We start from the raw sequence: 23,879 nt of genomic DNA, 5'->3' as shown, positions 1-23,879 counted from the left end.
AATTTGTTCTGTGAAGTTTGGATTCAATCAAAAGACCACACGTTAGGACCTAGAGGGCCACATGTAGCCTTGAGGCCTCCCGTTCCCCACCCTTGGCTTAGACTACCATCTCCTCCTGTCAAGATTATGAAAATGTACTCCCAATAGGTCTACCTTTCTCAAGTATTTTCTCACTTCACTTCACACTGTTCACTGCTGCGAGTGCTATTTTCTTTAAGAACAAATCTGACCATATGATGCCTCTATTTAACTAGTTCTGATAGCTTCCTATATCCTTAAGGATCCAATATCAACTCGTCTATTTAACATTTGAAAACCTGGACCCAATCTATTTTTCCTGTTACATTGGACTATACTCCTCTTCTTACACTCTGTATTGAAAGTAAACTGGCCTTCTCTCTTACTGACACAAAACACTCCATTCCCCTCTCCATGCTTTGACAATGGCTTTCTCCCATTCCTGTTATGCATTCCCTCCTTACCTTTTCCTCACAGAGTGCCTTTCTTCTTCTAAAATGCAGTTCAAGCCTCTGTAGGTCACCTTTCCTAGGCTCCGCTATTTGTGCCCTTTCGTTCAAGTTTTTTATTTTGTTATTCTATATTCATCTTTATCATTATATATCATATTATAATTCTATGTTTTTTCACTGAATACCTTTTTATATGTAATGCCGTCCCTCACCTTAATGTAGGCTTACCACAAGTAGAGATTGTTTTCTTCTTTTTAAAATGCTTGACACAAAATAATACTTCAGAAAAATTTGTGGTGATTTGTTTATTAACAATAAAGAATTTCTACTGCAAAAGTCTGTTAATATTTATTAGATGGCTTTTAAAAATTCAGCAAAATTATGTTATTAAAAGGTGTAGAAATCTTTTTTTAAAAATGTGTACAATATGAAATACACTAAAGTACAATAATTAATGAAAAGAGTAAAATTTAATACACACACACACATATACCTATGTATAGATCAGACATTCTAAAACTTGCTTTTAATATTTTGTCCTTTTTTGGGGAGTTTAGTTTTGTTTTTAATTTACAATGAGATTGTACACTCATGTATCAAGTAGTAGTTAGCTGCCATACTTTCAATATTCCAATAACATATAGATATCTGTCCAAGCCTTGCATTGTACTGTTGATTTAAACTTTTGCTGAAAGTTATTAACTCTGAAAAAGATAAAAATGAGTCTGTAGCCTTGAATCTCAGATTGGAGATGAGAAAGAATGTTGGAGGAGTTTGTTCTGGGCTTTTTTAAATAAGCATTGCCGGTAATATTATGGAAAAACAGTTAGATATGTATATAACAGGAATTCTCAGTGCAATTTAGCTCAGGTAGAATTCAGAAAAGGAGAAATTGAAATAACATTTGTCTAAAAATTCTTACTAGATGAAAGGGAGGCAGAGTTTGAGTATAAAGGTTGTGAGATCAGCTGAGTGTTAGTGTAAAACCTACTTCTAAAGAACAAATGAAGGAAACTTGTCCTCAAGACATGCTCTACTTCAAGCATGCAGTATTGACTTCCCTCAAGCCGTTTAATGAGCTTGATAGTTGAAGACTTGATGGAAATTAGATTCCCCCAAAGATTTAAAATAACCTTAGCAACACTGAAAATACCTAAAAATCATAAAGAAGCCCAGCCAAGGTGAACCATTGGGCAGCAGTGAAACATAGACTGGGATAACAAGAGAGTAAAGAAATAGTGCTATACAGATGTGGGACTTTGGGGATCTAGATTCTATTTTGATAAAGTGCAAGAAGGAACACAGTTTACAAATGAATTGAAATGAATGAATATTGAAAAACAGCAAACATTTGTTAAGCACCAACTATGTGTAAGGTCATTTCTTTGCTAGCTTCTTGGGAAATACAAATAGGAAATTTTTAATTGGGAGAAAAGTAAGTAAGTAGAAAGGAGTCAAGTTCAGATTTTAGGCTTTGGGAAGGGGAAAGGAGGGGAAAGATGATGAGGGAATGTTTGTGGCTTTTGTTTTTATTATTTAAATCTTTTAGGGCATGGAGGGTATGCCACAAGCAAAGGAATTAAAGAATGAATATTTTAGGAATCCTGAATACTATTTTGCTGTTTGACCATCCATATGCTAAAACTCCTGGACGTCATTCTGATTTTCTCCCTGCCTACCCATCACCTCTACATACAAGCCATTCTCTTTTATTTTTCCATTAATTTCCTGAAAATCTTTACAAATATATTTCAAATACGTATGAGGCTGGATAATACCACTTTTTGAGTCCCTTTCAACATCAGTCTCTGTAAGTATTCTGATATGACTTGGGTGCATTGTTTGAGTCACATCATATACTATACCATATAATAAAAGTCACTTCAATTTTAAAAAACTCATATTTGTAATAGTAAAACTTTAAATATCCTATTGATAAAAAGATGATACCATACACTATTATACTATACAGTATTATTACAAACATTTTTTCTACAAAGAAAATATTTATCTTTGTTTCTACTGACTATTTAAGAACAATATTATCTGATATGCCATGTTTTGGGGTTTGTTCATTTATTTTGATTGTTTCAGATGGAAAGTTCTTTTCATATACAAGACATGAACCGGTTGGTGTATGTGGCCAAATCCTTCCTGTAAGTTGCTTCCCAATATAAGATTTTGAAAACTCTTTGAAAACATATTCCTTTCAGCAAGAGTACATCCTTACTGAGATTTCCTTTAAACTCAAACAAATGTTATATGAATATGAAAAGATTTGCCCTTTCTATTTTAGATAGATAGATATGAATAAATAAGATAAATCAATGAATTAATAAATAAACAAACATATATATGAATAATTATATTCATATACATATATATGTGGTATTGACCACAAATATTTCACTTAATTCTATACCTCCAACAACAACTAGATGATCTGCTGCGTGGTTTCTATTTGAAACCCATTATAATAATTTGAAAACAAAAACAAGTGACCAAGAGAAAAAGAAATATTTCAGTCTTTAATCACTTATTGTCATACTGAGAACTTGGTTCCTACTCCACACAACATTGTTCTTTTGGCAGAAAATTTATTCATAAGGACACCAATTAAAAGGCCAAACTTGTCCTTCCTTCCCCACTACTCACACAGCATTGTTTTTTTTCTAAAAGTTCTTTTAAAATATACGTGTTATCACTGAACTTGTACTCCTTTAAAATCTATGAGAACACAAGTTGAGTTGGTGCTACTATAATTATTACTATTTAATGTTTGGAAAATGTTGAGTGTGCGGGAAATATAGTGACTGAAATTCAGTTCATTATGTTAATACTTCACGAATCCATGATTTCAGCAATGCTGGTTCTCCCTACTTTGATTTTAATAATATTCTTTCCATGGAGATATTCTTCCTAAGTTGTTTGTTTGAGAGTTGGTAGTCATCCTCTGGTTAGTCTCTTTAAATACAAATATGTTGGTCTTTAGATGAAATATAATCTATCACCTCCCTTAAAATCAAAAGGCTTTTAGATGGATACAATGTTCTAGAACTTCCATTCTGCTGCTCAGTTACCCCATGCTGTCATGAGGCATCAGGGTATGAGTTTAATGGAAAATGTGATTCAGTATTAATGAAGAAATCAATGTTCATTTCTTTATAGTGGAATTTCCCTATGGTTTCACTAGTTGTAAAACTTGGACCTGCCCTTTGCTGTGGAAATACTGTGGTTGTCAAACCAGCAGAACAGACCCCACTCACTACTCTTTATCTAGCATCATTAGTTAAGGAGGTAAGTTGGCTAAGTCATAATGTGCTCTCTAACAAGCTATTATGTGAAAAACTGGAGTATTACTCTCACTAAGAAGCATTCTAGTGATCCAAATTAACTGCTTTGCCTTATATGAAACCATTACTTCACTTCACCTCATTGCAAATTGGGCTGGCCATTGTGAGGAAATAAAATCCTTGACACTGACTTCAGGAAATTCACATAAATGTATCCCAGTATGGAAAGACTTGCACATAATGATGTAACAGGTGTGAAGAAGCAAGAGAATATTGTATACAGCAACAGCAATATTGTTTTAAGAACAACTTGGAGTGACTACATCATTTTGACTATTATAAAAACACAAATTAAAAATAAGGGAGATATGAAAAAAGAGGCTATTTACATCCAGAGAAAGAACTGATAAAGAAATGTATTGAAGAACTTTACATATACATATGTGTTTTTTCTAATGGTGGCCATTTCTAGATCAGGGGGAGGAGAAGAAAAAGAAAAAAAAAGAAATTGACCTGATAATTTTGTTGTATGTCTGGAGACAATGGCAAGTTGAACATGATTGATTTGCATCTTCATGTGCAATCAGTTTTTTTTATTGTACTATGTTATGGAAATGCATTTTTTGTTCCATGAATTGAAAGTAAAATAAATTTGTTATGTAAACATAGACACACATATATATGTATGTGTGTGTATATCCCAGCATTAAGAGGAGTCAGAAACAAAGTTGTCTATGCCTAAATGTCTCAGAAATACATCTCAATTCCTTAGGCTGTTTATTTTTCTATAGAAAAAATTTAGACAGCATCATATTTAGGTTACCAATACACTCTTTTCTGTTTGTTTAGGTTGCATGTGGTTTTAAATAACCATCAATGATTACTACCCTTCCCACAAACAGACCATATTTATTATTCTTCAGTCTGTAAAAAATCTGATTTTTCTCAGTGTGCCAGTTCTCTCCACTGGCACAGGTCATGCCCACAACACAAATTACTTGAAACTCTTGAGAGTTGCTTCAGCTGAAAAATCTGACACTCTGTAAACAACAAGGCCCAAACTTAAGCTGATTTTTGGACAAAGGTACAGACTTTATCACTGGTCTGGTTTCAAAACCTTTATAGCTCAGCAGAAACTTTCAGAGCTTGTACTTTGAGCCAGATAATAAAACTCAAGTGTCTTCTGAAGTTTTACTCTTAATACACCATAAGAGTGTGACATACTTAAGGATGGGAATGGTCTTTTCTTCCAAAACTCTAAGGGCTGAATCTGTCTGCAATGGTCCTTCCTTATGCTGTAATCAAAAAGGTTTATGGGAATTAAATGTTACATCATGATGAGACCTTAGAACCAAAATGAGCAATAGATACAGAGATGGATCAATAAACAGCAGAAATACGTACCTACCATTTATGATTCCTTTTTCTTTCTAACATGGTTACTGCCATCTTCAATCTATCCCTTCCTAGAAAAGGGAAGTGAACAAAAACAAAATATTTCATCATGAATGCCTTTTAAAACATACCAAAAATTTCTGTCATAAAGACTGAATGAATGAATGAAATCATGCTTAGAGAAAGAGTGATTTTTCCCCTTCTGTTCCTCTTCTTCTACCTCATGAAGCATAAATTACCAGAAACTGCTGTCATCCAGAGCTCCATCTGAATGTTCTTTTGGAAAGATTTTTCACTCTTCAAGAATAAAACAAATGATTAAAATGAACTAATAGATGGGCATTTCCTATTTGGTATACTTACCTTCTATAATTAGATTCTAAACTTCCTGATAATGATGATAATAAATAAGGTATTTTTCTATTCGTTCTAGTTTTATATATTTTTCACTGGTATTAATTTCTGGCTCTCTCTCCTTTAGGCAGGATTTCCTCCAGGAGTAGTAAATATTGTGCCTGGTTATGGACCCACAGCTGGAGCAGCCATTTCTTCTCACATGGATGTAGATAAAGTATCCTTCACAGGGTCTACAGAGGTAAGGCAAGTTAAATATTAAGGCATTCCCAATGGTGAGCTTATGTAGCCATTTGGGGATCAAATTTCACCTAAATTACATGATTATTTATTGTCTTCAAACTTGGTTTACAGGAAAGAAATTTAAAGAGAGAACAGTCTTCAATTCAATAGGTATTCATTAAGTACCTTCTCTTTGCAGGGCAGTGTGCTAGGTGTGAGAGAATGTAAGACCCTTCAAGGCAAGAGTTCTCTCTCCTTTGTTTTGTATTCTATCCAGTAGAAACATTAGCAGATAGTAGACATTTAATAAATTCTGCTTGATTGATTGATGGAGGCACTGTTATTTCCCCTCCTAACACCTATCAGGCTGCTCTTCCTTATTGTGTTTGTCATAGATACAAAAGCATCAGAATAAACTTGACTTCTAGGAGCACACACCAACTGATCAGGTTAAATAGACCAAGATGGGTCACACTGATGAGTCACAAGTGGATATGTAAGAACTGACTATGATGCAAGCAAGGCAAGATCATGGTCATCAACTAGGTGCTGACACATAGGGTTATAATTTAATGACAGAAAATGTGATAGAGACCCAAATCAAACCTTGGCAGTTTTAAATGACCACTATGTGTTTAGCGTATTATTTAGTAGGATTAATGCTGAATATTATGCCAGGGTTCATAAGGTCTTAAATGCCTACGGTGCTTTACAGATTACAAAGAACTTTTCCTACATCAGCCCTTTGAAGTATCACACAGGCCTTGAGGTCAGAAATTTTGGATTCAAGTATAGGTTTGGTCATTAAATAACTGTACATATACAGCAAATCACAACCCCTCTGTGTGTCAGCCTTCTCCTCTGTATTATAAAAGAGTTGGACTAAATAAACTTTAAAGTATCTTCCAATTGCAATAGTCTGTGACTGTGGTAGGAAAGGCTAAGGGAGATGAGTGGAAGAGAGAGAGATCCATACATAAGTGAAAATGTTAAGAAAAAGAGATTGCAAGTATATGCCATTCCCATCTACATCTACTACAGTAATGCATCCATCTGAACAGTATTTAAGCAAAAATAACCATTCCGATGGGCTCCACATCAGAGTAAAGCTGAAAACAGCTGAATTAAAACACTATACTTGTTTTAATGTAATTAATACAAGCCACGGGGCGATCCAAATATTATGTTGTAATTTATGGCAGCAGTTGGCAAGTTACATGTTTTCATTGATCCATTATTCTATTAGATTTACTAGTTCCTTTATTAGTAGAACTTATATCCCTCCTATGCCTTCTCCTTCTAAACAATTGCTGTCCATTTTTCTCATAGATGTACAAAAAAAAAACTGGAGGACTTTCATTTTTAATTTTAGTATCTTCTGGGTACTCATACAGCAAGTGGACATTCCAGCTATGGTCTCTTATTCTGGTTACCTGACCACATCCTTTTCTGATCACACATAACCTCAGTCAAAACTTTTCTACTTCCCAGAGATCATTGTTGATCATGTCCTACATTCCACTTATATATGTTTAATGTCTTTCTACTGCCCTTTGTATTATTTGTAATTATAATTCTTCTGAGAACATTGATAATTAACAGATTATTTCAGGAGTAAGATATTTGGGATTGCTAAAAGTACTGTGCATTTCCCCAATTGCAATTTAACCTGATTTCTTTCTACTATTCAATTCTACATTTAACTCATTGTCCATCTACAGTGATTGCTAAAGTTATATATGTGGTCAGACTAATTTGACAGGCTATTCATCCAACTATGATATAATCTGGGCAACATACATTTTTCATCCACTTTGGTTTTCCAGTATTATGGATGATAGTCATACAAAATAAAAACTAGGACTTCCTATGCATTCATTCAATTTTTCTAGTTAACTGAATTGAAATCTGTTACTAAAATACAGTTGATGTCAACAACCAGCATTTTAAAACCTCTCTGTGTTCTTATGCCAAAGTTTATTTGGAAATACAACTTGGTAAACATGAGCTATTATAATAGAAGCTGATTAGGGGGAAGAGTCATACAGCAAGATATATAAGTCATACAGAGATACCTGAATGCAAGCAAAAGGCATCTCCAAATGATTCCTTCCAATTTTTCTCCTTGCCAGTATATTAGTGAAAAGGAGATTGAGATGGTGAACATAATGAATAAATGAGAACATAGAATCACACAACATTTAAATTGCAAAGAATACTGGAAGTCATTTCATCCAGTGTCCTGAGCAAATACAAAGACAAACAGTATAAATGAGGGAACATCAGGAGAAATCCAGGACTTAGAAATCCAGGACCTACGGATAAAAGTCAACCAACTTTGCCAGCAAAGCTGGAAACCAACTTCTTCCTTATGGTCTCTTTCAGGTCGGTCTGCTAATCAAACAGGCTGCTGGGAAAAGCAACCTGAAGAGAGTTACACTGGAACTGGGAGGAAAGAGCCCTTGCATTGTGTTTGCTGATGCTGACTGTTAGTATATTTAATGCTTTTTTCTCTGACTTTTACTATGTCTCAGAGCAATGTTTGACCAGTATTCTGCAAGGTGCTAAATTATTTCTAACTAGATTCCTAGGATCAGACGTTTTTTAAATCAACAATTACAATCCTAAGCCCTTTCTGTTTGCAAAGCTCTTTACTAGGTACTAGAGACACAAAAGACAAAAATCAAAGCAATTGCTCCCTTCCAAGGGCTCACATTGTACTTGCCTTTGCATTAGAATAAAACAAACAAACAAAAACTCCATCGTTTTTACTTTTGGAAGAAAATCAACAAGCTAAAAAGCCTTGAATTATACTTCACTGTTTTCTAGACATTATCATACCAGCAGAAGGGCTAAGCTCAGGTGTAAAGGACACATGGCCCCTTGATGTGTTATTGTACCATCTATTTCCTCATATTTTATCTGCATTAATTCTTAGATGATACTGTCCTGGCATTTGCTGCACCAACCTGAAATATACTAGCTTTAAAAGCCTTTTCCCCCCAGAAGTAAGTTTAGAAGGATTTAAGAAGGTGAGAAAATTCCATCAAGTTAAAGGAAACTGAGTACTTGGGTTGTTATAATAAAGGTGATAACAAAAATAACAATAAAACCTCAACTACAAACATAAATGTTTATATGTGTGTGAATGTATGTATGTGTGTCCGTGTATGTGTGTCTGTGTGCATAGTTTGGAAAAGTGATTTAGAAATAGTGTCTCATTTGATTGTCATAACAACACTGGAAAGTAGGTGCCATTATTATCCCCATTTTATACTTGAGTTTAAGTAACCTGCCCAGGATCACATAACTAGTAAGTTTCAGAGGTTGATCTGAACTCAGGGTTTCCCTGACTCTAGATCCTATCATTGTAAAATTTTATGACCTCTAATTTATCAAAAGGGACATAAGAAGTCTCCTAAACTCAATACTAAATAGATCAAATTGTCCTTTCAGCCAGGAAATGAGTTCAACTTTGCAGCATGCAAACTTTAAAAAAAGTTATACATAACTCCAAAGCTAAGCTTTAAAAAGAATATATTGTCTTCAAATAGAGACTTAACCATAAAACAATCATAGAACTTTCAAATGCCCATGTAACTATCTCAACAGTGTATGAGGTAGGTTTTTTCTCTGTTTTTATTTGAAAGATATTGCCTCACTTTTGGAGGCATTTTGAAAGATTTTTTTTGGAGAACAAGATTAAAAAATTGAAAGAAAGACAAAAGGAAACTTTAGCTTTCATTCCAGGAGGCCCTTTTACCATAGCCAGAGAGGAATTACTTAAGTCTCCTCAAAGTAATGCTTTGATGCAGTTGAACACAAGAGACTTGTACAATCATTTCAAGTTTTCCCCACCATCCAGTTTTAATGTAGGAATATTCCATCCAGAAATATAAAGTGACAGTGAGGTCCAAAAAGAGCCATAGAATATATGCTGTATGTTTTAAGGGTTAAAAGACACTCCTCTCCTCTTGGTAAAAAAAAAAGAAAAAAAAAGAATGTGTGTGTGTGTGTGTGTGTGTGTGTGTGTGTGTGTGTGTGTGTGGAATAATTTTTGGAAATGTGTTCTTTTTGACTTTGTATAACCTGTGTGTTGGTGATGTTTCCTTTCCAGTGGATACTGCTGTGGAATTAGCACACCATGGTGTGTTCTTCCACCAGGGCCAATGCTGCATCGCCGCATCGAGGCTTTTTGTGGAAGAGTCCATTTACGATGAGTTTGTTCGGAGGAGTGTAGAGCGTGCCCAGAAATACACACTGGGGAATCATATGAAGCCAGGAATACAGCAAGGCCCTCAGGTTGGTAAATAAGGGATCGCACAGGACAGGAAATACATCAATAGAGAGAAGGTAGTTTGTCTCTGTTTCCTTTCTCTGGATCCAGAATGAAATGAGGACCATTGCTTCTTTTTCAGGGCCAGACCGGAACAGATTGGAAAGATTTTCACAGTCAGGATTTCCGAACTTGGGCCAGGGAACAGAACTTCCTCAGACTGTTGTCAGGAAGATCTGAATTGAAATCTCCCCCAGACACTTAATTATGGGACCATGGGCAAAGCTCTCAGACTGCCTCTTGATTTGTGAAATGGGAATAATAACAGGACTTACATCTTACAAGATCAAATGAGGAAACGTGAACAGCACTAGGCAAACCTGAAACTGCTCTATAAAAGCTATTATTGCTAATCATTAGTTATTTAAAAATAAATGCCTCAGCCCTGTTCTCGTCCTTTGTATTCAGGGAATAAATTGTCATAAAGATATTCTCACATCCCCTCTTGCCTGGTACAGAAAAGAGGAGTCTTGCCATGCAGTGTCCTTCAAATGAAGGTCAGACTAATTCCTTTAACCAAAATGGGCATTTTTATATACTTTTCCACTAATTCACTGGGGATGTGAGACCTAGAAGTGAATGGAACACAGGGAAGGTTTATGCCTCAATATAAAATTCAAACTTTCCCTTTACTGAACTGCTTCCACGAATGCAAACTAAAACCATTCTCTTTCTCTACCACCTTTTCTTCTTTCGTCTTTCCTCATAAATTCTACTTCCCCCTAGTTTCTCTCATTCCACAGCCCACCCTACAGCTGTCCTTCCCTTTTCCCCAACTCTTGTCCATTCCCATGATGTATTAGATTAGTCTTAATTCACACTTTGTGTAATACTTTGTAATTCTTTGCAAAGATAGATTTTTTTTTCTTTAAAAAAAGCTAGCTTTCAAGCTAAGAAAGCTATTTAGATATATTTTCAACATTTAACCTGCTCGGGGTGAAGGTGGGGAGAGAGAATTTTGCCACAGCTTTTCAAGGTACTACCCAAGTTATTCTAGTGGGCTTAGATAGCAGCCCCTACTAAACAAGAGGAGTTCCTCTCTTTCTCTCTCCCATTCTCTTCCCTGATGCTGCAGCCATCAGAGAGAGACAAACAGAGGGGGAGGAAAAAAGATAACTGCATTCCAACCAGCACAAGGGCACAGGCGGTATTAACACACAAACACACGCACACAAATTACAGAAAGACAGAACACAGATACAGACACTATGTACAACCTAGGTATATGGCTTTCTTTCTTTTACTGTGGCCACTCGGTACCGTTGTCTGAGGCATTGAGTCTCCTTGTTGGGCTTGCCTCTCCATGCTGTCATAGCTTTGGGTTGGAACGTTTGTCCCTCCTTCAGGTCCTGGGCTAGAATATTGTTGTGGCAGGGGTCCTCGGCATTCTGAAGGCCAATGACCCTTTCTTCTACACTTTGGGCATGGTGTTTTAGGCCTCACTCCTGAGCTGCTCCTACAGTATTTTTTAAAATGACCTGTTTTTCCACAGCTATAACATTTCTGTCCTTGTCTCATGCTGGCAGCTTCAGTTCTATACTGTCTCTTTACCTGTCCCTTCACGTAAGCTGCAAATGTTACCGAACCTACATCTTCACACCTTTGCATCAGCTCTTCCACTCGTGCAGTTCTGGGCAATCCTGTCATAGCCATTCTACAATCTGTATATAGTCCTGTTCGTTTTTTCTGTAGCTTTGGCTATAACCTCTCTGGACTAAGCTCTCTACCTGTTGTATCTATAAGCAGGGTTACTCACAGTCTGTAACTTTCTTCTTCTCGTCCCAGTCAGCCAAGTGCACATCTCCCCCAAGCTCTGCAGAACCACCGGGGCACTGACTGGGGCATGCAGGTGGCATCACTCTCGTGCAACTCCAAGCCCACGCCTTGCAGGGGGACCTCAGTTTCTCTTCTGGTCCCTGTTCGGGCACCAATTGCTCAGGGTCAAGGCCTGAGCACCCTGGATCCCCCTGACCCACGGGCCTCTAATCTGTGGGCCCTGAAGGAAGGAGACTGGAGACAAGATGATCCAGGCAACAACTCTTTATTCAGCTGACGGTTAGGGTTTATAAAGGCTGATCCACCAATCACATACATTCTGAGCTCATCCCATTACTTCACCATCTCATGACTATTCCACATCCTTACACCCACAGTAAGGAAGGAAGCTTATCTTGTTCCTGCAGCTAGTTCCTGGGTTCCCAGGCTCACTTGTAACTTTACTGTACAGGACATTGGTATCTGCAGGAACATCAGGTTCCAGGGTCACACAGAGCTTCTTCCAGGGTGTGCATCAGTACCGTTCCCACGGGAACAGGCTTTGCCTCTGACTTGCACCTCCTGGGACCCTCTGGGCCCCTTACATTAACCATTTTCTTCTTTTTCTTAATCACAAGTTCAAAGAATCATTGTCACGCTAAGTTTATTTTTTCTTTCTGTTATCCTTCCTTCCCCTGCCCCTCATATGTTCATGTAGATTGACAAAGAGCAGTACAATAAAATACTTGACCTCATTGAGAGTGGGAAGAAGGAAGGAGCCAAATTGGAATGTGGAGGAGGACCATGGGGAGACAAAGGTTTCTTCATCCAGCCCACAGTTTTCTCCAATGTTACTGATGAGATGCGCATTGCCAAAGAAGAGGTAAAGGACTTGATTCCATTCTGTTCCTTCAGTTACTTTCTTTATTGCTACACACTTGTACACAAAGTCCATTTTCAAGACATGACTGGATTAATAATTTTCCCTGTTAGATGTGAATCTCCCCCTTTCTTTTACCTTAATTGGTTTCTCTTGTTTATTGATAGAACTTTAGCTGCTACCATCTAGGCCAGGGAACACTGAGCACTTGAAAACCAGCTGGCAATAAGTATTATTCATCATATGGCAGTTCCAAACTATGTTATATCTAAGTAATGGGAAGAGAAAATCTTTCTACATACTTAAAAACTTAGAAATCATAACATTTTCCCCTTTTTCTATTTTTCCCTTTTTTATGAAGATGAGGAATCTTCATAACATCTGCCCTTGTGCAGGTCATTATTGGCTTGACTTCAGTTTATGTAATATAATTGGAGTCACTGAGCTTATTTAAGAATAACAGAAGAAGAAACAAAGAGATTTCACCTGATCCAGGACATGGCATTCCATGCTTGGGGATACTTAAGCTACCCAGAATGATTTGATGGTTTATTGTTGCAACTTCTGGAGAAATGAAGATTTCAAAATAGTTTTGTGACCCTGACTTTCAAGAGGTTTTCCTTTCAGTCCAACTCAAGTTTCTGCTTCCCTTTCCATTTAATGTCTTTAATCTATCTAATATTTCATATAATAATGATGATGATAATAATTGCTAACATTTTAACAGCATCCTAACAATTACAGAGTGCTATAAAAATATTGAAAACACACTAGTTCCGTTTTCCTTGCAAGATAAAAACCTTGGAATTACTCCTTACTTTCCTTTTTTTGAACAACAGGAATATGCCTTTTACTTCTCATTTTTCCAACAGAACTATTTGTTGCATCTTGTTAATAGTTGGATCATACTGTTAGGAGCATAAGTTCATAGAACTAGAGCTGGAAGAGAACTCAGAAGACTTTAACACCCCTTTATTTTCCAGATGAAAAACTGAGACCTTCATAGTAAATCATACAAGATCACACAAATAGTCAGCATTCAATGGGTATGTGAACCAATATCCTTTGACTCCGAAGCCAATGAATGCTACTTCCACTGAACTACTATTAAAAAAAAAGCCACTGTATTTGAATGCAAAAATCTCAATAAAAGACAATATATTAGAAGTATTGCTCTTCAGCCCTAGAATAGAGTACTAATAGTAGTGTTTTTCAGGGGTATGGTAGAGGCTGTTCCACTTCAAAGCTAATTGTTAAATATTCATCATGTGTATTTACATTTTAAAAACATCAGACCTAAGGAATCATGGTTTGATTTAGTTTTTTGTTGCCTGAGTAGACTTAGGAAAGTGATGAATGAAAAGTTAATAATGCAGATCAAACTGAACTTGAGTTCCCACTTTCGGACCACCAGTTGTAAAAGCTTCCTAGCATACCCATGAGTACTGTCATCATTTGTTGTTGTTGTTCAGTCATTTCCAACAATTCACAAACCCGTTTGTGTTGTTTTTTCTTTTTTTGGCAAAGATACTTAAGTGTTTTGCCATTTCCTTCTCCAGTGCATTTTACAGAAGGGGGAAGCAGAGTTAAGTGCCTTTCACAATACTATTTTCCTAAAGCCTATTTGACTTTTTACAGAGTACTAGAATCTCTGGTCTCATTGTCCTTACACACACAGAGATATCATGATATTATGGATAAGTGTTAGTCTCCTGATTGGAAAGACCTAGTTTTATTTGTTTGTTTAATAAATAAAAGTATCTATTTATAACTTTCGACATTCACTTTCATAAATTTTAAATATTCTCCACCTCCCTGCCTTCTCCCTCTCCCCAAGACCACATGCAATCAGATATAAGCTCTACATATACATTGTTATTAAACATATTTTCCACATTAGTCATGTGGTATAGAAGAATTAAAATGAATAAGGAGAACCATGAGAAAGGGGGAAAAAACAAAAAAAATGAGCAAATAGCATTCTTTGATCTGACTTCAGACTCCATTCACTGGATGTTGGTAACATTTCCCATCATGAGTCTTTTGGAGTCGTTTTAGATTCTTGAATTCTGAGAAGAGCTAAGTCCATCAAAGTCAGTCATCACACGGTGTGGCTATTACTGTGTACAATGCTCTCTCCTGGTTCTGCTCACTTCACTCAGCATCAGATAAGGTGTCTTTCCAGGTTTTTCTGAAGTTCACCTGCCCATCATTTCTTATAGCATAATAGTATTCCATTACATTCATACATCACAGCTTTTCAGCAATTTCCAATTGATGGGCATCTCCTCAGCTTCCAGTTCTTAGCCACCACAAAAACAGCTGCTTTAACTATTTTTGTATATGTGGATCCTTTTCCCATTTATATGATCTTTTTGAGATACAGCTCTAGCAGCAATACTACTAGGTCAAAAAGTATGCACATTTTTTTTAGACCTTTTGTTATAGGTCCAAATTACTCTCCAGAATGGTTGGATCAGTTCACAACTCCAAAAACAATACATTAGTATTCCAATTTTCCCACATCTTCTCCAGCATTTGTAATTTTCCTGTTTTGTCATGTAAGGTAATATGATAGGTGGATGTGGAACCACAGAGTTGTTTTCATTTTCATTTCTCTAATCAATAGTGATTTAGAGCATTTTCTGGGGGGTTATTTAAGTATTTTACTTCCTCTTCTGTTAATCTGTGCAAATTATATTTTTACAAGTACTCATCTGTTTTATTAAGATTGTAAAATTTATTGGCATATAGTTGGACAAGATAGTTTCTAACTACTGTTTAATTTCCTCTTCATTGGTGGTGAATTATGATTTTATTTTTGATACTAGCAATTTGGTTTTCTTCTTTCTTTTTAATCAAATTAATCAATGATTTGTCTATTCTATAGGGTTTTCTCATAAAACCAGCTCTAAGTTTTGTTTATTAATGCAATTGTTTTCTTAATTTCGATTTTATTAATCTCTCCATTGGTTTTCAGAAATTCTAATTTCATATTTCATTGGGACTTTTTAATTTATTCTTTTTCTAGCTTTTTTATTTGCATGCACAATTCAGTGATCTCTTCTCTCTCTATTTTGTTCATGGATTTATTCGTGGATGCATATTCATATATGCTTTATTCATGAATGCTTATTGAGAGATATAAAACTTCACCTAAGAACTGCTTTTGCTGTATTCCATAAGTTTTAGTATGTTGTCTTATTACTGTTATTCTCTTGGATGAAGTTATTGATTATTTCTGTGATTTGATGCTTGAGCCACTTATTCTTTAGGATTAGATTATTTAGTTTCCAATTAATTTCTGGTCTATCTTTCCATGGCCCTTTATTGCAAAATTATAATTTTTATTACATATAATGTTCATTGCATCATGATCTGAAAAGGATGCATTTAATATTTCTTCATTGGGTAGTGAAATTTTTATGTCCTAGTACAGGGTCAGTTTTTGTGTAGGTTCCACGTACTACTTAGAAAAAGGCATATTCCTTTCTATCCTCTTTCAGTATTCCCCAGAGGTCTACCACATCTAACTTTTCAAAAATTCTATCTTCCTCTTTAATTTTTATCTTGTTTGTTTTGTCATCAGATTCATCAAGTTCTGACAGGGGGACGTCCCATGCTAGTATAATTTTGCTGGTATTTCTTCCTGTAACTCCATTAATTTCTTCTCTAAGAATTTGGATTTGATTTAGTTTGACTGATTCCTGATGTTTCATAGTCATTAACTTCCACTTGCCCAATTGTAATTTGTAGTGAATTGTTTTCTTCAGTTGGCTTCTGTATCCCCTTAATCCATTTGACCAATTCTGCTTTTTTAAGGAGGTGTTTTTTCAATGTATGTTTTTCCACTTTTGTCATTGCATTTTTAAAGAAACTGTTCAATTTTTCTTCTATCTATCTAATTTGATTTTTCAAATTCTTCTTGAGTTTTTCCAAGAAGGCTATTTGGGCTTGAGACTAGCTCATATTCCCCTTTGAGGTTTCATATGTGGGTATGGAGACAACGCTATACTTTTCTGAATTTTTGTTTTGATCTTCCCAGTCCCCATAATAAGAATCTATGGTCTTTGCTTTTCTGCATTGCTTCTTGCTCATTGTTTTTCCCTTTTTCCTGTCTTTTGAAGTTGATGTCTGCTTCTGGGGCATAGAGAGAATGATCCCAAGCTTCCTGTGCTGGGAGCTAGGGGCCTGGTTATGGGCTTTGTGTACTGAGGCCTCAGGTTCTGGTAATTGGAGTCTGTAGAGGCTGTAGCTTACCTGGTGGTGGTGGTGGCTGGCATGTGCCAAAGTCAGGTAGGATTTTACTGTGTTTCCCCTGGATTACACTGAAGTTTGTGAAGGGTGAGGTGTGGGGGTAAGGGTGGTCTTGCCACTGAAAGTCTTCTCCCCTCTAGGGGCTCCAGTAGGCTTAGTTGCTGGTGGACACCTGACTAGCACACAAATAGTAGTCCTCCACACTGGTGTCTGCCAGTTCCCATCTGTGTGAAGGCATGTGGGGGCCTCCTGGTGTTGGTGCTTTCCCACCTGAGAACCCATGTCCTCTGATTGATTCTGCCATTCTCTCTACCATACCATGGTGCTTCATGACCTGCTTTCTATTAAAACATTCATTCAACAAGCATTTATTAAATGACTACCATGTGCAAAGTACGACACTTGTCACTGGGAATATAAAAACAAATCTAAAAGCAGTCTCTTGTCTTGAGGAGTTTACAGTGTATTTGACAAAATTACTTGTGGTAGATCTAATGTGAATACATGAGTATGGGGACCAATTTGCTCCAAAGTGATTTTAATCTCATTTTAGAAAAACATGCATTCTTAAAAAACTTGTTCAGCTTCAAGTCATAGCCCAAACTAAATGAGAAACCAAACAAAAGCAAACTGTCCACACACAAAAAAGCAGTTTGTTTGATTTGATTCACATTTGTGTGTTTTCCTCCTCTCACCTTCTTCTCTCTCATTCACTCAATTTCTTTCTCTCCATCCTTCTTTCTATGGTGCAGATATTTGGACCAGTCCAACAAATCATGAAGTTTAAGACTATTGATGAAGTGATCAAGAGGGCTAATAACACCCACTATGGCTTAGCAGCAGGCATTTTCACTAAAGACCTTGATAAAGCCTTGACCATCTCTGCTGCACTTCAAGCTGGAACAGTCTGGTAAGTCAAAATTTCATAATGTGGCCTTTTAGGAGATTACATCACATCTCAAATCATAGTAAGAAGAAAACATGGACATGTGAAAAACATTTTTTTCTTTCAAACCAGATAGGCCACTGAGGTGTAGTGCCTCTTGGGTATTTTCCAGGCAGATGAGTGATACATTAGTTTAACTGAGGTCTGTCTATCTTCCATGAGGTCTGTCTATGCCACGTGGTTTGTTTCTTGAAGATATTTTAATGAAATTTGTTATTCAGAATTAACTAATTGAGATGCATTGTGGTGGTAGTAAATAATATTACTCCTACTAATATGAAGAACAAATTTTAATAATACATAATATAATAAAAATAGAAATAAGCTACACAAAACATTTAATACAAAATACCTAAACGTTAATATAAATATTCTAAGGAATATTATATGATAATACAAAATGCAACTATAATAGCAGGTAGATTTTACATAGAGCTTTAAAGATTGGAGAGTACTGTACAAATATTATCTCGTTTCATCCTGACAGCAACCCTGGGAGGTAGGTTATAGAATCACCTCCTTTTTAAAGATTAGGAAATGGAGGCATTTATGTAACTTAGGTCATACATCCAGTAAATGTCTGAGGACCAGTCTTGGAATCAGGAAGACTGATGTTCAAATCCTTTCCCTGACAAACACTAGCTGTGTGGCAAGTCATTTAATCCCTTGTATTATAGGAACATAGGATTATGTTAAAGCATAAGTTGTCTTGCTCCCTCAATGGAAAGGATTTCCAACTAATAGTGGAAACTATTCCAATGAAATTACAGGTGCAGGACAACAGGGAAAAATTAATTAATCAATAAAGATTTATTAGTACCTACTACATGGTTGGCTCTGTATTAATTGATGCAGAAGGCACAATGTTATGTTAAGGTTATATGTTATTCTTGTTTGAGGACTAGACCCGTGATGTCATTAGTACAGGGATCTCCCAGTGAGGAAACTCCCCCACCACCAATGTAAATTTGTACTTGCTCTGAAGCTTTGAGAGTTGCCTTAGATGCATCTTCAAGAGTTGCCAGTGGCACTGAGCAGTTAGTGACCAGCACAGGGTCACACGTACAATACGGCTGAGAGACAAGAACTGAACCCAGTCTTCTTGATTATATTTAGGGACATTTAATTTAGAGTTGAAAAGAAACTTGGGGTTCATTTAGCCCAATCCCCTGAATCTGATAGATCACAAACCTGAGTTTCAAAGAAGTTAAGTGACATGTTGAAGTCACTCAGTAAGGAACCAAACTGGGATATGACACCAAGTTCCCTAACTCTAAATTCAACTGTTTTTCTACATCAGTCCTTCAGTGTGATATGCAAATCTTCTGTAATTAATCTCTTTATTTTCAGATTAGCTGCTGTATCAGTAGAGGTCACATTACAGTTTGGAAGAAACTGTCTTTTAGTCATTTTTGACCTTACCTTAGGTTAGGACAAGGAATCATTCATCTAGGTAGTCCTGCTTAATCCAAAATATTCCTTCGATGCTTTCTCTTACCTACACTGTCCATCATAAGTAGAGCTAACAGTGTGTGTCTGTGTGTGTGTGTGTGTGTGTGTGTGTGTTTAATGCATGTGCATAAGCAATCCAAATAGACTTGCTTCTTCCTTCCTTAATAAACTTCCAGTCTGAGAAGCACTATCCTCAAGAATTCCTGGAATCAAAAGGTTTTTCTCACGTTAAGAATTTTCCCGTGGTTCCATTATGTGTTCCATAGGAATTTCTAAGCATTAAAAAGCACTTCTGGTTTTACCTTTAAAAAATATGCTGTGTTCTAAGAACTTTTACTGGTGGTTCCTGAGACAAAAGGAAGATACTAAAGTGTAGAGACCCAGAATTATGAGTTGCCTAAAAGGCACAGGTTTTGCTGATTCCTCTGCTCTCTTGACAGATTTTTGTAAGCATATGCCCCACTCTCCTCCACATGCACTAAGTGCTACAGTGAGAGATTATAACCTAAGAAGTTCAGTGGATAGCATACTCAGCCTGAAATTAGAAGGAACTGAGTTCAAATGTGACCTCATACATTTTCTAGCTCTGTGACTCTGGGCAAGTTACTTAACCTCTATTTGCCTCCATTTCCTCATCTATGAAATGGGCATAATAATAGCACACCCCTCCTGAGGTTATTGTAAAGCTATCTGATGAAATGAAATAGTAATTATAAAGTGATAATAATAGTACTTGGCACATAGTGAGTGCTATATAAATGTTAGTTAGTTATTATTATTATTATCATTTATAGGCTGTAATGTGTTTCATTGTTCAACCATTTGCTTTAATATATCAATACCTGCCATGTTGTTATCTTTTTTTTGTCTTATTGTTAAGTAAATGATATTAAGACTTGAAAGTGTTGGTTCAAGGCCAGCCTCTGACATATACTGGCCCTATTATACCTCTGGAAAAGACATATTTCACAGAGAGTTCTGTATTCCAATGAAATTACAGGACTGATCCAAAAGTTAAAGGAGATAATATTTGTAAAGCAGTTAGCATAGTGCCTGACACATAGTGTACCCTTAATTAAGGCTTATTTTATTTCATTTCCTGCCTTCCCTTCCAAAAAAAATAAACTGAAAAGAACCTCATACTTGGTAATCACTAAACAAATGGAGAACAAAATGTACAAAAATGTTCATGTAAAATACCTATGTCTTTGCAGGGTGAATTGCTATGGTGGGGGTTCCGTTCAAGCCCCTTTTGGTGGATTCAAGATGTCTGGAAATGGACGAGAAATGTACGTAAGGCCTTTTGGAATTCTATTTTCATATCTACAATATGGATTATTTAAGATTTGTCTTCATCACCCCAGTTGATGTTTCCCATATGTTCAAGAATAATTTCAGAGTCCCTTCTTTATCATGTGTCCCCTTTCCTCTTTCTTAGGAACCTATAAGCCCAAAGAGCTTATTGAATCTTACGTTCCACAGACTAATATGAGAAAGAGTATTCAAATATATAAAATTATACCTTTACATTTATATAGATGTGAATTGCTGCTGAACAAAAAATCAAAATAGAGCGACATTCATGTTCATTTGAAGAATTATATAACTTTTTGTCTTCATAAATTCAGCACTATAAGAAAAATGTACTAATTTTTCAACTTTTAAAATACATAGCAACCGTTAGCTTCTCACTTTTAAGTAAAGGTCCTTCCATTTCAACCCAGCCTACAAAATAAACATACTATGGAATATAATTGACTGGTAATAAATACTTAAATTTTTAACGCCTCTCTTGTATTTTTAAAGTATTTGCTTATTTAGAAGTATTATTTTCTTCTTGTTTTGTTGTAATTAGCTGGTGGTGTTTATTTGAAGAGTATTAGAATTCTCAATGATAAATCTGTCTATTGAATGGTCACCTTTAATCTCATGATAACTCAATAATATTTTAATAATCACTATAAAATGATTTTTGAATACTGTGAAGACACAGCGTCCTCCTGTTCAGTGAACACTTCGAAAATATATGCACACAATTCCCTTGTTTTTTGGAATCCTATTCACTTAGAGAATTGGCTAGGGAGGGATGGTGAGGACTTTTCATCAATTGCCAATTTGGAAAGAAAGGAATATTCACACTGTCTGTGTTATAAATATTCCCATACTCCCTTCCTTGCTGGCTGCTAGCCTGTACTTCTTCAGGAGTTTGAGGGACAATATGGGCTGTAAGTGGTGGAACAGGGTCACAACTCTTAGCAGATTGACAGGGAGGCAGACTACCCACTTACCCACTGAAATTGTACATATTTTAATTGTCCTCTCTACATACTGTACCTTAGACCCTCCACTTGTCATCTATACTGTGTTGCTGCCTCACTCCACTCCTTACCCTCCATCCAATGTCAGTTACTTACATGGTTAGATATTCCCCTGCAATTGGCTTTGGAAACAATCCTGGGATGTCAGCCCTGCGTCTAATGAAGTAATACCTGTATTTTACTTAATCATAATAAGAACACCAGTTTTAAAACTTCCAGTTGCTAACTTTTCATATGGGTTTCTAGGAGAAGAATCATTAATACATAACGTGCCTCTAATAGTTGTTGATACTTTTCTTGATGTTTCTGTGAAGATAAAATATTTCTGAGGCCATTAATCCCAAAGTTTTTGTGAATGGTCGATAAATGGGATTTTGTGAACATGGGAAATTACCCAGGTAGAAATATCTTCTACTGATATAGATCAACAACTCATTTTTAATGTTTATTCTTTGAGATGTGAGGCCCTTAGACATTAAGTGACTGACCCATGGTCACATAACTAGCATAGTCAGAGAAACGCCTTGAAGCCTGGCCTTCCTGACTCCAAGACTTTCTAGTCATGATGCTGTTTTGTCTTATATCTGCCCTAATGAAAAAGGCCAAATTCATATGGACACATTAACTGTACTATATGAATAATAGTGAATGCAATTTTGAATTTTTTTCTTTCCAGGGGAGAGTATGCTCTCCATGAATACACTGAAGTCAAGACTGTCACAATCAAGATTTCTGAGAAGAACTCCTAAGAATGCCACAGAAGATGGTGTTCCATATCTTCAATGAGGACTGAAAACGTGAAAGATATTGCAACTGCCATTTCTATGGTTATTTACATTAGCAGCATTAAGAAAAGCTATATCTAGAACATGCTATGTGCCTTCTTACTCTCATGTAAACCTGGTGAATTCTGTCCTTCCTGAAATTTGGGGAGTGCTGACGACCCATCTTCCAAGAATGAGATCACTCATGAGGTTTCCTTAGTAAATGATTCTTGCATAGTTTAAGCCATTTAAATATTAAGAAGGCCAATTATTGTTTTACTTTTTCTTTCTGTTAATGATTAATTGAAACTTACTCTGTTCACTGAATCTATCATCATCTTTACGTTCAGAAAAGATCCTTCATTAGAAAATAATGACTGTGTCTATTGAAGTACTAACCATTTTGCTTAACTGTATTTTCAATATCAGATTCATTAAAATAATCTCACATAACAATATGTGCATGTGGACAATTTAAAGAACAGACTTTCATTGTGGAGATTTCAATTACATACAATTTATGAGATACTTGGTCTTGAATTGATCTTGCATTTTATTTTTTAAGTCCAAAGCATAGGGCCCTGTGCTTTTACTAAGGAAGTGTGTGTCTTGTTTTCTGTTTTGTTTTTTATTCCATTTAAGTCTTTTGATTGTCATATTGAAGAATGTTATGGTGAGGGAGGGAGGAATTGGTGAGCAGGCTGAACATAGAGGTATATCAGGGGAGATGCTGGCAGTGGAAGTTATCAAATTTACATTTTCCGTGGGAAGCCAGAATTTGAGGGCTACAGATTTTTAAGGTAATTTAGAAGCTATCTACTTCAACCTCTTCATTTTGCAATTGGAGAAATAGGGCAGATTGGTTAAATTGCTAATAAAGTCACAAACTTGACCACATCCTCTGGCATCAAACCCAGCACTCATTCCCTTTGCAACCCACCTACAAATTATGAGGAAGGAAGGTTGTTGGCAGCTGCTTTAGATACCAACCCCTGTAAGCCTTCAAAGTTGACTTCTTGATCATGATAGAATTACTGGGAAGCCTGGATATAACAGCAGCAATAAGCATTTCCTTTACTTGTCATCAATACTCTTGGCCAAACCCAGTTTTATACAAATTCCAACATCTTCCTACTAGTATAACTTCCCATTCCCATATGAAGTATCCATCTTTGAAGAACTCAATATCTTGTCCTCTAAGAAGCCTGAGAGTGGCTGGATTCATAAGACCATAGATTTAGTACTAGAAAGAATATCAGAGATCATTTACTCCAGTCACCTCATCCTGTAACTCAGATTGAATGAGGAAAAGTGAATTGCCCAGGATCACAGAGGTGGTGAATATCAGAGCTGTTATTACAACCCAGACCCTCCGACTTCCAAAGCAAAACCACTTCCTCTGTACTGCCTACTATATGCTGCCTTTCTTCCTATTCA

At 36.2% G+C, this 23,879-nt stretch overlaps 1 protein-coding gene and 1 long non-coding RNA gene across 2 annotated transcripts in view; one reads left to right on the top strand and one right to left on the bottom strand.

Annotated features, from left to right (window-relative positions):
- LOC140496994 (aldehyde dehydrogenase 1A1-like) overlaps positions 1 to 22,970 on the top strand; it is a 43,615-nt gene extending 20,645 nt beyond the window's left edge. Inside the window, exons 5-13 of the mRNA XM_072597455.1 lie at positions 2,565 to 2,626; positions 3,639 to 3,767; positions 5,640 to 5,753; positions 8,120 to 8,222; positions 9,852 to 10,036; positions 12,544 to 12,708; positions 17,715 to 17,872; positions 20,575 to 20,649; positions 22,355 to 22,970. Coding sequence (XP_072453556.1) covers positions 2,565 to 2,626; positions 3,639 to 3,767; positions 5,640 to 5,753; positions 8,120 to 8,222; positions 9,852 to 10,036; positions 12,544 to 12,708; positions 17,715 to 17,872; positions 20,575 to 20,649; positions 22,355 to 22,427 — 1,064 coding nt within the window. The 3' untranslated portion in view covers positions 22,428 to 22,970. The remainder of the gene's footprint in view (positions 1 to 2,564; positions 2,627 to 3,638; positions 3,768 to 5,639; positions 5,754 to 8,119; positions 8,223 to 9,851; positions 10,037 to 12,543; positions 12,709 to 17,714; positions 17,873 to 20,574; positions 20,650 to 22,354) is intronic.
- LOC140496996 (uncharacterized) lies at positions 793 to 12,548 on the bottom strand. The gene is made up of 3 exons (XR_011964491.1): positions 11,827 to 12,548; positions 5,168 to 5,229; positions 793 to 5,058 (listed from the first exon to the last, which is right to left on the bottom strand). It is a non-coding gene; the product is annotated as an uncharacterized lncRNA (long non-coding RNA).
- Positions 22,971 to 23,879: the final 909 nt, after the last annotated feature.

This window comes from Notamacropus eugenii, chromosome 3 (assembly GCF_028372415.1).
Source record: "Notamacropus eugenii isolate mMacEug1 chromosome 3, mMacEug1.pri_v2, whole genome shotgun sequence".
NCBI lineage: Eukaryota > Metazoa > Chordata > Mammalia > Diprotodontia > Macropodidae > Notamacropus > Notamacropus eugenii.
Note: the sequence above shows the minus strand (reverse complement) of the source record. Positions and strands in the feature narration are given on the sequence as shown.